Source organism: Salmo salar, chromosome 15 (genome assembly GCF_965601325.2).
Source record: "Salmo salar chromosome 15, fSalSal1, whole genome shotgun sequence".
Classification (NCBI taxonomy): domain Eukaryota; kingdom Metazoa; phylum Chordata; class Actinopteri; order Salmoniformes; family Salmonidae; genus Salmo; species Salmo salar.
Window position 1 is genome coordinate 90672478 of NC_138305.1, and position 16779 is coordinate 90689256.

A 16779-nucleotide genomic window follows, 5' to 3' on the forward strand; every position below is an offset into this window, starting at 1 on the left:
TTATAATGCCCTGTATGCAGGCCTAGTGCAGGTGTCAGAGCTGGGACCTCTCCTTAGGAAAGACCAATAGGCCTGTCATTAGGATAAGGAGCAATAACTCCTCTCTCTACCAGACCTGTTTGTCAGCTGCTACTCAACTCCACCCACCCACCGTCTGGCTTTCTGAGCTACTCGTTAAAACTTCGGAGAGAAGTATCTCTATCTGTGCATACAGTACATCAGCTGGGTCCAGACTCCTGGACCCTACATAAAACACTACATAATACAATACATAATACCCTACATTATACAATACATCATACACTACATAATAAAATACATCATACACTACATAATACACTACATAATACAATACATAATGCCCTACATTATACAATAGATCATACACTACATAATAAAATACATCATACACTACATAATACACTACATAATAAAATATATAATACAATACATCATACACTACATAATAAAATACATAATACAATACATAATAAACTACAGAATACCAGACATAATACACTACATAATACAATACATAATACACTACATAATACAATACATCATACGCTACATAATAAAATACATCATACACTACATAATAAAATACATCATACACTACATAATACACTACATAATACAATACATAATACCAGACATAATACACTACATAATACCCTACACAATACAATACATCATACACTACATAATAAAATACATAATAAACTACATAATACCAGACATAATACACTAATAATACAATACATAATACAATACATAATACAATACATAACACAATACATAATAAACTACATAATACCAGACATAATACACTAATAATACAATACATAATACAATACATAATAAAATACATAACACAATACATAATAAACGACATAATACACTACATCATACACTCCTTAATACACTACATAATAAAATACATAATACACTACATAATACAATACATAATAAAATACATAATACAATACATAATAAAATACATAATACAATACACTATACAATACATAATAAACTACATAATACCACACATAATAAAATACATTATAAACTGCATAATACCAGACATAATACACTACATAATACAATACATAATACATAATACACTACATAATACACTACATAATACAATAGATAACAAACTACATAATACAATACACTACATAATAAAATACATAATACAATACATTATACAATACATCATACACTACATAATAAAATACATCATACACTACATAATACACTACATAATACAATACATAATGCCCTACATTATACAATACATCATACACTACATAATAAAATACATCATACACTACATAATACACTACATAATAAAATACATAATACAATACATCATACACTACATAATAAAATACATAATACAATACATAATAAACTACAGAATACCAGACATAATACACTACATAATACAATACATAATACACTACATAATACAATACATCATACGCTACATAATAAAATACATCATACACTACATAATAAAATACATCATACACTACATAATACACTACATAATACAATACATAATACCAGACATAATACACTACATAATACCCTACACAATACAATACATCATACACTACATAATAAAATACATAATAAACTACATAATACCAGACATAATACACTAATAATACAATACATAATACAATACATAATACAATACATAACACAATACATAATAAACTACATAATACCAGACATAATACACTAATAATACAATACATAATACAATACATAATAAAATACATAACACAATACATAATAAACGACATAATACACTACATCATACACTCCTTAATACACTACATAATAAAATACATAATACACTACATAATACAATACATAATAAAATACATAATACAATACATAATAAAATACATAATACAATACACTATACAATACATAATAAACTACATAATACCACACATAATAAAATACATTATAAACTGCATAATACCAGACATAATACACTACATAATACAATACATAATACATAATACACTACATAATGCACTACATAATACAATAAATAACAAACTACATAATACAATACACTACATAATAAAATACATAATACAATACATAATACAATACATAATAAACTACATAATACCATACATAATACAATACATAATAAACTACATAATACAATACATAATAAACTACATAGTACCAGACATAATACACTACATAATACAATACATAATACATAATACACTACATAATACACTACATAATACAATAGATAACAAACTACATAATACAATACACTACATAATAAAATACATAATACAATACATAATACAATACATAATAAACTACATAATACCATACATAATACAATACATAATAAACTACATAATACAATACATAATAAACTACATAGTACCAGACATAATACACTACATAATACAATACATAATACAATACATGTCACGTCCTGACCATAGAGAGCTTGTATTTTTCTATGGTAGAGTAGGTCAGGGTGTGACTGGGGGGTTTTGTCTAGTTTATTTATTTCTAAGTTTGGTTCTAGTTTATTTTTTCTATGTTGGGTTTTTGTCTAGTTTACATTTTCTATGTTGTGTTCTATGTTATTTTTTCTAGGTTGGGATTTTCGTATGATTCCCAATTAGAGGCAGCTGGTCATCGTTGTCTCTAATTGGGGATCATATTTAAGTTGTTGTTTTTCCCACTAGTGTTTGTGGGAGATTATTTTGAGTTAGTGTATGTTGCACGTCTTCGTCACGGTTTGTTGTTTTTGTTTATAGTATGTCTTGCATAGTTTCACAGAAAAATAAAGATGTGGAACGATACACACGCTGCGCCTTGGTCTCATTCATACGACGACTGTGACAATACATAATAAAATACACAATACATAATAAACTACATAATACCAGACATAATACCAGACATAATACACTGCATAATACACTACACTATATAATATAATACATTATAAACTACATAATACCACACATAATAAACTACATAATACAATACATAATAAAAATACATAATACAAATACATAATACAATAAATAAAATACATAATACAATACATAATAAACGACATAATACCAGACATAATACACTACATAATACAATACATAATAAACTACATAACACCAGACATAATACACTACATAATACACTACATAATACAATACAAAATACAATAATTGTAACGTGGGTCGTATAAAGGGGACCAAGGCGCAGCGTGTAGAGTGCTCATATTTACTTTTAATGAATATACTTTAACAAAACAAGAAAACGACCGACAACAGTTCCGTCAGGTGACACTAAACAGAAAACTACTACCCACAAAACCCAGGAAGAAAAACCCCTACTTAAATATGATCTCCAATCAGAGGCAACGAGGATCATCTGCCTCCAATTAGAGATTAACCCAAACAACCCCAACATAGAAATAGAAAAACTAGAACTAAAACATAGAAATAGAAAACATAGAAAACACCCCCTGTCACGCACTGACCTACTCTACTATAGAAAATGACATCTTACTAGGGTCAGGATGTGACAATAATGAATACAATACATAACAAAATACATAATACAATACATAATACTATACATAATAAACTACATAATACCACACATAATACACTACATAATACACTACATAATACTATACATAATGCAATACATAATACACTACATAATACATTACACTACATAACAAAATACATAATACAATACATAATGAACTACATAATACACTACATAATACAATACATAATACAATACATAATGAACTACATAATACTACACATAATACAATACAAAATATATGCAAATAACCATCATGCTGTAAAGTGTTCTTGTATAATTTTTCTTATTCTGGTTTTATTGCTAGCTTGAGTTACCTGGGGTGGCAGAGAGTTGAACAGACAGTTCAGTACCTTTAACCCATCAACAAGTCACACAAAGGCCAATAGTGATGCAGTCAATCTCTCCTCAACTTTGAGCCAGCTTTGAGATTGACATGCATACCACTGACATTTGCCCTACATGTACATCTAAGTGCAATACGTGCTACTCTGTTCTGTACCAACTACAATTTTCCTATGTCCTTCTTTGCCGCACATGACCACACAACTGGGCAGTAGTCCAGGTGTGACAAAACTAGGTCCTACACGACCTATCTGGTGGATTAGATGTAAAGAAAGTAGAGCAATGCCTTATCATGGACAGATCTCTTCCCATTTTAGCAACCATTGAGTCTATATGTTTTGACCATGATAGCTTGCTATCTAGGGTTACATAGAGCAGTTTAGTCTCCTCAACTTGCTCAATCGTCACATTATTCAGTAATATATCTAGATGAGGTTTAGTTTTTGAGATATTTAGCACCTGCCTGTTGCTGTTTACCCGTTCAAAAACTGACTGGAGCGCTATGTTAAGTGTCAGTTATTTATTTGACTGTCTTAGCTGGAGTATGTACTGTACAGTTGAGTCATCAGCGTACACAGACACACAGGCTTTATTCAAGGTCAGTGGAAGGTCATTAGTAAAAACAGAAAACAATGATGGCCCAAGCCAGCTGCCCTGCGGTACATGGACTCAACCGAATGCTTCCATTAAAGAGAATCCTCTGTGTTCTATTAGATAGGTAGGATGGAAGTCCATGACACCGATGATTTTTCAGCAATAGGTTATGATCAATGATATCAAAAGCTGCACTGAAATCTAACAGAACAGCTCCCACAATCTTCTGATTTTCAGTTTCTTTCAGCCAATCATCAGTGTCATTGCCGAGCATGTTGAGTGCCCTTCCTTATAAGTACGCTGAAAGTCTGTTGTTAATTCGTTTTTTGTAAAATAACATTGTATTTGGTCAAACACATTTCTTCCTGAACGTTTGCTAAGCACCGATAACATGCTGATTGGTCAGCTGTTTGAACCACTAAAGAGTGCTTTGCTATTGTTGGGCAGCGGAAGGACCTTTGCCTCCCTCCATGCCTGAGGGCACACAGCGTCTTGTAAGCTTAAATTGAAGATGTGGCAAACAGGAGTTGCAATGTATTCTGCTACCAACTTCAGCAATTTACCATCCAGGTTGTCGGCACCAGGTGGCTTGTCCTTATTAATAGATAGAAGAAAATCACCTCTTCCACACCAACTTTGCGGAACTCAAAACTACAGTGCTTGTCTTTCATTATTTGGTCCGTTATGCATAAATAGGCACAGCGTTTGTTGTTTGCATCATGCCTAAGTTTGCCAATCTTGTCAACAAAATAGTTATTAAAGTGGTTGGCTACATCAAAGGGTTTTGTTATGAACAAACCATCTGCCTATATGAAGGATGGAGCTGAGCTAGCTTTTTTGCCCAGAATTTCATTTAAGTTACTCCAGAGCTTTTTACTATCATTCTTTATATCATTTATCTTTGTACCATAGTATAGTTTCTTCTTCTTTTTGTTTTGTACAATTTACTGAATGTTTGTCCAATCTGCTGTGTTGTCAGAATTATCTGCTATTCCCTTTGCCTCATCCCTCTTTAGCCAATGAGTTTTTGGACTAGTACATCAAGTCATAGGGCTGACATCCTTCATAGATGTAACCATGGGGATTTGGCCGTTCTAACAGTTCGTTTCTTGATGGGCGCATGCCTATCAGTAAGCGGAAAATAAGCAATTTCATAAATGGTTCAAGTGCAGCGTCAGGTTGTTCCTCATTACACACATCCCACCAACAAATCTTTTTCACATCTTTGACATAGGAATAATTGCAAAACCTCTTGTGTGGTCGCTTATACACAATTTTAAGTCCAGTCTTTGGAACTTTGTTCTTATAATCACTACATCCGATGGGTGTGGATAATACTTTAGACCAGCCGCATTAGTAAAGATGTGGTCAATACACGTGGGTGATTTAGTTCCTATTGTTTCTGTAAATATCCTGGTAGGTTGACTGATAACCTGAACCAGATTGCTGGAATCGGTTACAGCTTGAAGCTTCTTTTTGAGTGGACATCTTGATGACAAGCAGTTAATATTTAGGTCACTCAGAAAATATACCCATCTGTTGATATTACATACATTATCGAGCATTACACACATATAGTCCAAATACTGACTTTTAGCACTTGCTGGTCTATAGCAACTTCCTACGAGAATAGATGAGCCTGTAGCCATATTACTTCTACATCATCTGACATGAGATCCTCTGCAGCCTAACAGGAATATGACTCTGGGCATATATAGCAACATCTCCTCCATTTGCATTTCTATCTTTCCTGTAAATGCTATAACCATGTAGAGATACTACTGCATCATCAAAGGAATGATCTAAGTGTGTTTCAGAGATGAACAAAATATGAATGTTTTCTGATGTTAGTAAGTTGTCAATTTCATGAGCCTTGTTTCTCAGAATACATACAGTATGTTAATATGGGCTGTTTTTAATCCTTTTCTGAGTTGCTTGTTTGTTTTTGGTACTATTCTGAGAGGCTGATCCAAGGTAGACACGTCAGTGACATTTACATTTGTGCCAATGGTACTGAGTGGGCTGCCCACAGAGGCTTCTTCCTAAAGCAGACCGTTTCACTGCAAACAGTGGACATTCTATGGGCATATGATTATTGCTGACAATACCGTCGGAACTAAAAGTTAAAGGAACATAGATTGGGTTACTTACATTGATTTCACTTCTCTTTCTCTGGGATAAAATACAATTTCCATGTCCTCTGACCTTATTATGACAGGGAGGACTGTGCTTGCATGAGTGTTCCTGGTCTGTGAAATTATGAAATTGACAGTAGAACTGAAATAATTATAGTAGAACTGCCAGTCGCTACAATGGCATGTTACACTGTGTTTATCACCTTTCGTCAAAGTCAAGTGAAACTATCTGTACCTCCATGAAGTCAGAGCAACAATGTGCTAATATACAGTAAGCATTCATTCAAACAGCACTTTCGTGCATTTGCCAGCAGTTCTTCGCTGTGCTTCAAGCATTGCGCTGTTTATGACTTCAAGCCTATCAACTCCCGAGATTAGGCTGGCAAGAGTGGAGACATTTAGAAGAGAAAGCAGCAGGTCATATTTAATCTAATCTCTATGGTTGGAAAAAAAGTCTGATTTATTTTATTCAGTTAAAGTTGGTAGGAGTCATGTGCCATGTGACGCAGTCTCTGACAGACCTTGACGCCGTGTGTGTGTGTGTGTGTGTGTGTGTGTGTGTGTGTGTGTGTGTGTGTGTGTGTGTGTGTGTGTGTGTGTGTGTGTGTGTGTGCACATAAGAACGACTGCCCTTTGCAGAGGGCTCTGACCCTCACAGTACCCCTCATTCCAACAACTATCAATAAGCACAACCTACGATCTCTCGGCAATGCCTTAAAAGAATACTTCAGAGATGGACAGAATATGAATGTTTTCTGATGTTAGTAAATTGTCAATTCCATGAGCCTTGTTTCTCAGAATACATACAGTATGTTAATATGGGCTGTTTTTAATCCTTTTCTGGGTTGCTTGTTTGTCTTTAGTACTATTCTGAGAGGCTGATCCAAGGTAGACACGTCAGTGATTTTGGAAATGAGGATACCATGCTAGTTCGCATTGGCTAGGAAACTGCCTCCTTTATACTGGACACAGAGACATAAAAATGGTATCCACAAGCTCATCTGACTGTGGGGAAGTAGATAAAGGGCTTCATTACTAAAATCCTCAGGTATTCCTTTAACACACGGTCTTCTCATTGTAATGCTACAGATGACTGTAATGGTCCAATCCTTCACAGATGGGGATAATTAGGGATTGGCCTGATTTCACCACAAGGCTCGCTGACTCTTGATCTGGTAAACCGTCCACGACACCCTCTCTACTTCCTGCTTCTCACACCGTCTATCCATCCCCTCCTCGAGATTCAATCCTTCTACTCTTGGTCTGCTACTTAGGTCTAATGTGGGGAAGGCCTACTCAAAGAACTCTGCATGGGTGTTGGCTGGATTATCAAGGGAAGTGAATGATTCAAGTTAAATAACCCAATCTAAAAACACTCTGTCTTGATCTGTTTCTCATTCTAACCATTCTATTCTGTTCAGCCAGTCAAGTGTAAGTCCTTCCTTTCTAAGTGTAGGGAATCCTCTTAAACCTCACTGACATCATCAAGATTGTATCATCTTAATCACCAAGCTCAGATACCTTTAATCTAATACCTCCCAAAATATCCGAGACAGATTAGTTAGCCTTTCAGTTCAGAAGTAAGACCTGTCAAAAGGTATATATTCTTTGAAATGGATCATTTGGAAATGGGTGCTGATGACAAGTACTATTGCCACAATTTGAATTGTGAATGAATTTAGAGTTAGGTTGCCAAGTCACTGTAAGCCATAAGCAGTATAGTAGTACATTAGTGAGGTAGGTGACACATTGTGGTTACATGACAGGGTCATTTTACCTTCAGAATGACTATTATTCAGACAGGCTTTAGGGTAGAGAATAGAGACACACAGGACCGACAGTATGAGTACAGTCTCATGTTACACAGGGTGAGTACAGTCTCATGTTACACAGGGTGAGTACAGTCTCATGTTACACAGGGTGAGTACAGTCTCATGTTACACAGGGTGAGTACAGTCTCATGTTACACAGGGTGAGTACAGACAGAACAGAACAGACGATGAGTACAGACAGAACAGACAGGGTGAGTACAGTCTCATGTTACACAGGGTGAGTACAGACAGAACAGAACAGACGGGGTGAGTACAGACAGAACAGACAGTATGAGTACAGTCTCATGTTACACAGGGTCAGTACAGACAGAACAGAACAGACAGGGTGAGTACAGACAGAACAGAACAGACAGGGTGAGTACAGTCTCATGTTACACAGGGTGAGTACAGTCTCATGTTACACAGGGTGAGTACAGACAGAACAGAACAGACAGGGTGAGTACAGTCTCATGTTACACATGGTGAGTACAGACAGAACAGAACAGACAGGGTGAGTACAGTCTCATGTTACACAGGGTGAGTACAGTTTCATGTTACACAGGGTGAGTACAGACAGAACAGACAGGGTGAGTACAGACAGAACAGAACAGACAGGGTGAGTACAGACAGAACAGAACAGACAGGGTGAGTACAGACAGAACAGAACAGACAGGGTGAGTACAGTCTCATGTTACAGGGTGAGTACAGACAGAACAGAACAGACAGGGTGAGTACAGACAGAACAGACAGTATGAGTACAGTCTCATGTTACACAGGGTGAGTACAGACAGAACAGAACAGACAGGGTGAGTACAGTCTCAGGTTACACAGGGTGAGTACAGTCTCATGTTACACAGGGTGAGTGCAGACAGACAGAACAGACAGGGTGAGTACAGTCTTAGGTTACACAGGGTCAATACAGACAGACAGAACAGACATGGTGAGTACAGACAGACATAACAGACGGGGTAAGTACAGTCAGACAGAAATGACAGAACAGACAGGGTGAGTACAGACAGACAGGGTGAGTACAGACAGACATAACAGACAAGGTGAGTACAGAGAGACAGAAAATACAGGGTGAGAACAGACAGAACAGACAGAGTGAGTACAGACAGACATAACAGACAGGGTGTGTACAGACAGACAGGGTGAGTGCAGCCAGACATAACAGACAGTATGAGTACAGACAGACAGAACAGACAGGGTGAGTACAGAGAGACAGAACATACAGGGTGAGAACAGACAGAACAGACAGGGTGAGAACAGAGAGACAGAACATACAGGGTGAGTACAGTCAGACATAACAGACAGGGTGAGTACAGTCAGACATAACAGACAGTATGAGTACAGACAGACAGAACAGACAGGGTGAGTACAGAGAGACAGAACATACAGGGTGAGAACAGACAGAACAGACAGGGTGAGTACAGTCAGACATAACAGATAGGGTGAGTACAGTCAGACATAACAGACAGGGTGAGTACAGAGAGACAGAACATACAGGGTGAGAACAGACAGAACAGACAGAGTGAGTACAGTCAGACATAACAGACAGGGTGAGTACAGACAGACAGAACATACAGGGTGAGAACAGACAGAACATACAGGGTGAGTACAGTCAGACATAACAGACAGGGTGAGTACAGACAGACATAACAGACAGGGTGAGTACAGAGAGACAGAACATACAGGGTGAGAACAGACAGAACAGATAGGGTGAGTACAGTCAGACATAACATACAGGGTGAGTACAGAGAGACAGAACATACAGGGTGAGAACAGACAGAACAGACAGGGTGAGTACAGTCAGACATAACAGACAGGGTGAGTACAGACAGACATAACAGACAGGGTGAGTACAGACAGACAGGGTGAGTGCAGCCAGACTTAACAGACAGTATGAGTACAGACAGACAGAACAGACAGGGTGAGTACAGAGAGACAGAACATACAGGGTGAGAACAGACAGAACAGACAGGGTGAGTACAGAGAGACAGAACATACAGGGTGAGAACAGACAGAACAGACAGGGTGAGTACAGTCAGATATAACAGACAGGGTGAGTACAGACAGACAGAAATGACAGAACAGACAGGGTGAGTACAGACAGACAGAAATGACAGAACAGACAGGGTGAGAACTGACAGAACAGATAGGGTGAGTACAGTCAGACATAACAGACAGGGTGAGTACAGAGAGACAGAACATACAGGGTGAGAACAGACAGAACAGATAGGGTGAGTACAGACAGACATAACAGACAGGGTGAGTACAGACAGACATAACAGACAGGGTGAGTACAGACAGACATAACAGACAGGGTGAGAACTGACAGACAGAGCTGACAGAGCTGACAGAACTGACAGGGTGAGTACAGACAGAATAGACGGGGTGAGTACAGACATAACAGACATGGTGAGTACAGACACATAACAGACATGGTGAGTACAGACATAACAGACAGGGTGAGTACAGACAGACATAACTGACAGAACCGACAGGGTGAGTACAGACACAGAGAACATAGGGTAAATGAGTGTAGGTTATGCTGGGGAGTGTAAGCTGAGGACGGGTGTCCACAGCACACAAACGCAAACCTCTCCATCCATCCACTCTCTCCCCTCTTACCTTGAGGAACGGTGGAGCGGTGTACAGGAGCGGGGACAGCGGGGGCTGGAACAGCGGTGGCTCTAGTGTGGTAGAGATCCGGGGATCACCCCCATTTTGTTTCCTACAAACACAGAAACACACAGAGAGAAACATGAACATCAGACAGATCAGAATAAGTCCCTCATATCACACTGAGGTCATGAGGGGAGAGAAGGGGAATAAACAATGTGGCTGAATGCCTAAGGGTTCTAGGGTTAGAATCCTTTACAACTGCAACACAACACAACACAACACAATACACAGCTATTTAGGAAACACTGGCTGCAGCGTGGTGCCCATTCTGGGAAGCATAACAATGGCCTACGGTGTAAACAGTAGACTGAGGTTGAAGAGCAGTATGAAGAGACTGAGTAATCCAATATCATTCTAACTCTCCTCATTTCTGCTCTGACTTCCTTCCTCTATTGTTCTGGCAGTAGGGTATTATTAGATAATAGATATGATGACTCAGTGACCGGAGGAAAATATATTGTATTACATTTCAGGCTAAATAAGGTTTCTGGGGATATGAGAGTTGAGCTAAAGGGTGACTTTCAATATCTTGTAGAAACCAATACAAATACTAGACGAGTCACACAAGGGTAAGCTTGAGACTCGAGAATATGTTACAGTCAACATTTCTGGTGAATACAGGAAATGTATTGCCATTTCTCCCTGATTTTGAATCCCACTGTGTCCAGATGAAGTTCAAGTTTAAACTTTATTTGTCCCAGAGAGCAATTGGTTTTGCAGCAAAGGAGCATAAAACACAATATTGAACATTCAAAATCCCGATGGAACACAATGACACAGTTATAGTGAATACAATGATATTGCTAGTACATCAAGTCATAGGGCTGACATCCATCAATACGCATACACTATATATACAAAAGCATGTGGACACCCCTTCAAATTAGTGGATTCTGCTATTTCATCCACACCCGTTGCTGACAATCAATCAAATGTATTTATAAAGCCCTTCTTACATCAGCTGATGTCACAAAGTGCTGTACAGAAACCCAGCCTAAAACCCCAAACAGCAAGCAATGCAGGTGTAGAAGCAAGGTGGCTAGGAAAAACTCCCTAGAAAGGCCAGAACCTAGGAAGAAACCTAGAGAGGAACCAGGCTATGAGGGGTGGCCAGTCCTCTTCTGGCTGTGCCAGGTGGAGATGATAACAGAACATGGCAGGTGTATAACAGAACTGACAGGTGTATAAAATCGAGCACACAGCCATGCAATCTCCATAGACAAACATTGGCATTAGAATGGCCTTATTGAAGAGCTCAGCGACTTTCAACGTGGCACCGTCATAGGATGCCACCTTTCCAACAAGTCAGTTTGTCAAATTTCTGCCCTACTAGAGCTGTCCCATTGAACTGTAAATGCTGTTATTGTGAAGTGGAAATGTATAGGAGCAACAACGGCTCAGCCACGAGGTGGTAGGCCACACAAAATCACAGAACGGGACTGCCGAATGCTGAAGCGCGTAACAATCATCTGTCCTCGGTTGCAACATTCACTACCGAGTTCCAAATTGCCTATGGAAGCAACATCAGCACAAGAACTGTTTGCCTAAGATCACCATGAGCAGTGCCAAGCATCGGCTGGAGTGGTGTAGAGCTTGCCGCCATTGGACTCTGGAGCAGTGGAAATGCGTTCTCTGAAGTGATGAATCGTTCTTCCATATCTGGCAGTCCAACGGACTATTCTGGGTTTGGCGTATACCAGAGAACACTACCTGCCCCAATGCATAGTGTCAACTGTAAAGTTTGGTGGAGGAGGAATAATGGTCTGGGGCTGTTTTTTATGGTTCAAGCTAGGCCTCTTAGTTCCAGTGAAGGGAAATCTTAATGCTAAAGCATACAATTACATTCTAGATGATTCTGTGCTTCCAAATTTGTGGCAACAGTTTGGGGAAGGCCCTTTCCTGTTTCAGCATGACAATGCCCCCGTGCACAAAGCGAGGTCCACACAGGAATGGTTTGTCGAGATCGGTGTGGAAGAATTTTACTGGCCTGCACAGAGCCCTGACCTCAATCCCATCGAACACCTTTGGGATGAATTGGAACGGCGACTACGAGCCAGGCCTAATTGCCCAACATCAGTGCCCGACCTCACTAATGCTCGAGGCTGAATGGAAGCATGTCCATGCAGCAATGTTCCAACATCTAGAGGAAAGTCTTCCCAGATGAGCGGAGACTGATATAGCAGCAAAGGGGGGACCAACTCCATATTAAAGCCTGTAATTTTGCAATAAGATGTTCGACGAGCAGGTGTCCACATACTTTTGGCCAAGACCCCATGATCATATGAACACACATACGACATGGCAAAAAGTGAATAATTGCAGGAAATGAGCTATAAAACTGCATTTTTTTCTCTTTGATAACAAGAGGGGTGTGAACAGTGAACAGTCCAGAATTTGCCATCAAGGAAATGTGTGTGACTGGACCTTCTCAAATAGTACTGGAGTACCACTGCTATAGATGTTACAGTCAGTCACATTCAATAACAAAACCAAGAAATAGTACTGGAGCACCACTGCTATAGATGTTACAGTCAGTCACATTCAATAACAAAACCAAGAAATAGTACTGGAGCACCACTGTTATAGATGTTACAGTCAGTCACATTCAATAACAAATCCAAGAAATAGTACTGGAGCACCACTGTTATAGATGTTACAGTCAGTCACATTCAATAACAAAACCAAGAAATAGTACTGGAGCACCACTGTTATAGATGTTACAGTCAGTCACATTCAATAACAAATCCAAGAAATAGTACTGGAGCACCACTGCTATAGATGTTACAGTCAGTCACATTCAATAACAAATCCAAGAAAGCAACACTGAAAATATATAGCATACCTCTTTCCTCACAGCATCCTGTGTATGTCATGTAAGTTTATTACAATAAATGTATATGTATGCACTGTATAGGCACTGTACTGAACAAATAGCATCTGTAATCTTTTATCAATGGAAATGTCAAACATATAGGAGATCTGAAAATCGCTGGTGTGCGTAGAGCTGACATATCATAACACCTCAAATCAAACCTACAATAAGACTGTACACTCATGGCACACAGGCGATCAATACCAATAATATTATTTAGGTGTGTGTGTAAACATCTCTCTCTCTCTCTCTCTCTCTCTCTCTCTCTCTCATGAATATGATGGTTAGTAGAGCTATGGGTTAGTTGGTTGGTGGTTGGTTTAGTCTTAAAAAGGTATACGGAGCAGGCTGACTGTCTGACTGACTGTCTGACTGACTGTCTGACTGACTGACTGTCTGACTGACTGTCTGACTGACTGACTGTCTGACTGACTGTCTGACTGACTGTCTGACTGACTGTCTGACTGAGTGACTGACTGTCTGACTGACTGACTGACTGACTGACTGACTGTCTGACTGAGTGACTGACTGACTGTCTGACTGACTGACTGACTGTCTGACTGACTGACTGTCTGAGTGGTTGATATAGCAGCTCTCGTCATCTTACTGAAAGAGAGACCCTCCTGATTGACATTAGTCTCTTGAGGAGAGGAGGCTGAAACCAGTGTGTCTTTAGTGGAATTCAATGAGGCCATGCAGGCAGCTCCAGTCTGTCTCATGAGAGATCAAGACAGGACTTCAGCCGCCCAACACAGCTAATTAGACCTGACACAAACACTGTGTATGGACGGGGCCGGAGTGCACACACACACACACACACACACACACACACACACACACACACACACACACACACACACACACACACACACACACACACACACACACACACACACACACACACACACACACACACACACACACAGTGGATGGACAGGGCTGGAGTGACACACACCAGCCAGCAGACTAACTCCCTAAGGAGGAGGTGGTTGTGGGATGTATTTCATTTAAATGTGTAATTTAGAGAGAGAAGATCTGTCAGAAGACCGGAAAGAGATTAGCGACTTACTCACGCGTGAGTGAGTGATTGCAAGTGTGCATTGTTCTAATATAGATGACTCATTCTTCCCCAATGACATGAATCAGGAGAGAGGGAACACACTGTACCATGCACCCCACACCACGCACAAACTGTCAGAGCACATAAATAACAAAGATATCACATCAGAGCAGTAGAGGAGACTCCTCTCTCCTCTCCTCTCTCCTTACTAGGGCCGCGACCATACCAGAATCATGAAACTCCTTAGTATCGTGGCAAGGAAACAAAACACAAAGCGGATTTCACCTAATTAGGAAAACAGCCCTAATGTTGGAAACAGACATCATTATGTTCTCATCCAGAGTCACATGTATTTATTTTCCAAGCTACAACACACAATATTCTACATACAACAGGTTTTTAAAGGACCAAAGAGGTCTCTTTCATGTTTTCATTTTTGCCCTGGAAAACGTATTGCTATACTGGTACCATCCCTACACATTACATATGCTCTGTGCACGCACCTGCCTGTCTGCCTGCCTGGTGCCTGCCTGCCTGCCTGCCTGGTGCCTGCCTGCCTGCCTGCCTGGTGCCTGCCTGCCTGCCTGCTGTGTGCCTGCCTGCCTGCCTGCCTGGTGCCTGCCTGCTGTGTGCCTGCCTGCCTGCTGTGTGCCTCTATGTAAAACTCCTGCATATCAGTTTGCAGGAAGCACTAAGCTGCCACAGCTTCATCCCCGCCACCACAACACAACACAGATTGCATAACAAATCCAACCTATATATAATGCTAGAGAATGAAATCAGAGGGTCATAAAGTAAAAGCCGTAGGTACTATCAGAACAAACATGATGAAACAGAAATAAGAGCAAAGTAAGTTACTCACTCTGTGTCAGCTGTGAGCAGTGTTGCTCCTGGATACATTTATCAGAGACCTGTTAAAAAGCAGATGGCTAGGACTCTCTCTCTCTCTCTACTCTCTGCCTCTGCCTGTCACACACCTGCTCTCTCACGCACTCCCTTTCTCATTATTTCTCTCTCTCAATGCTCTTAGCTCTCTTCTCCTTTCTCCCTCCCTCTCTGACACAGTGCCCCTCCCCGCCCATACTGGGACTGGGAGAAATAAATAAAAGAGAGAGAGAGGGGAGAGAGTGAAGCCTGCCGCTCAGCTCTGAGTTTTCTAGAGGTTTGTTCTCTTCTCCTCTGAATACACCTCACCTTAATTAAACAACGTGCCTCACTAGCTAGGACCGGTTGCTCCGGCAACCAAATCAGATGAGTCTCCTCCGACAACGGGACAGACGCATGCAAAAACGCAGACAAGCACACACACAGGCATGCGCGCATCCACGCACCCACACACCTAACCCCAACCAACAACACACCTACACCCACCCACACACACTGAATAGTGTACTTCATATATTGAGTGTGTTTGTATAGTTATTCTTCCAGTAAGAGAGAATACTAGAGGAGACATACTCTGCCTTGCAGTACCACAGTGTGGAGTGAGAGGCTACAAGCAGAGGAGCTTTTAATTACTAAAATGATCAGTGATTGCACTCCTGCAATAAAAAGGAAAAGCTTATATTTTGTCTATTACTGGAACATGTTGAATGTCCGTTTCTTTTGAAGTCCTCCAACCATATTCCGCTCCCACCAGTCCTAATGTCCCTGGCGATG

At 39.7% G+C, this 16779-nt stretch overlaps 1 protein-coding gene across 11 annotated transcripts in view; it reads right to left on the reverse strand.

Moving 5' to 3' along the window:
• Window positions 1-16779, reverse strand: part of LOC106572387 (rap1 GTPase-activating protein 1) — an 89028-nt gene that overhangs the window by 27785 nt on the left and 44464 nt on the right. For 9 of the 11 annotated variants that reach the window (XM_014146483.3, XM_014146486.3, XM_045696217.2 and 6 more), the window contains one exon: window positions 11135-11237. In XM_014146483.3, coding sequence (XP_014001958.3) covers window positions 11135-11237 — 103 coding nt within the window. Of the gene's footprint in view, window positions 1-11134; window positions 11238-15982; window positions 16203-16779 lie in introns of those variants that run through there. The other 2 variants (XM_045696216.2, XM_014146484.3) reach the window with 2 other exon arrangements.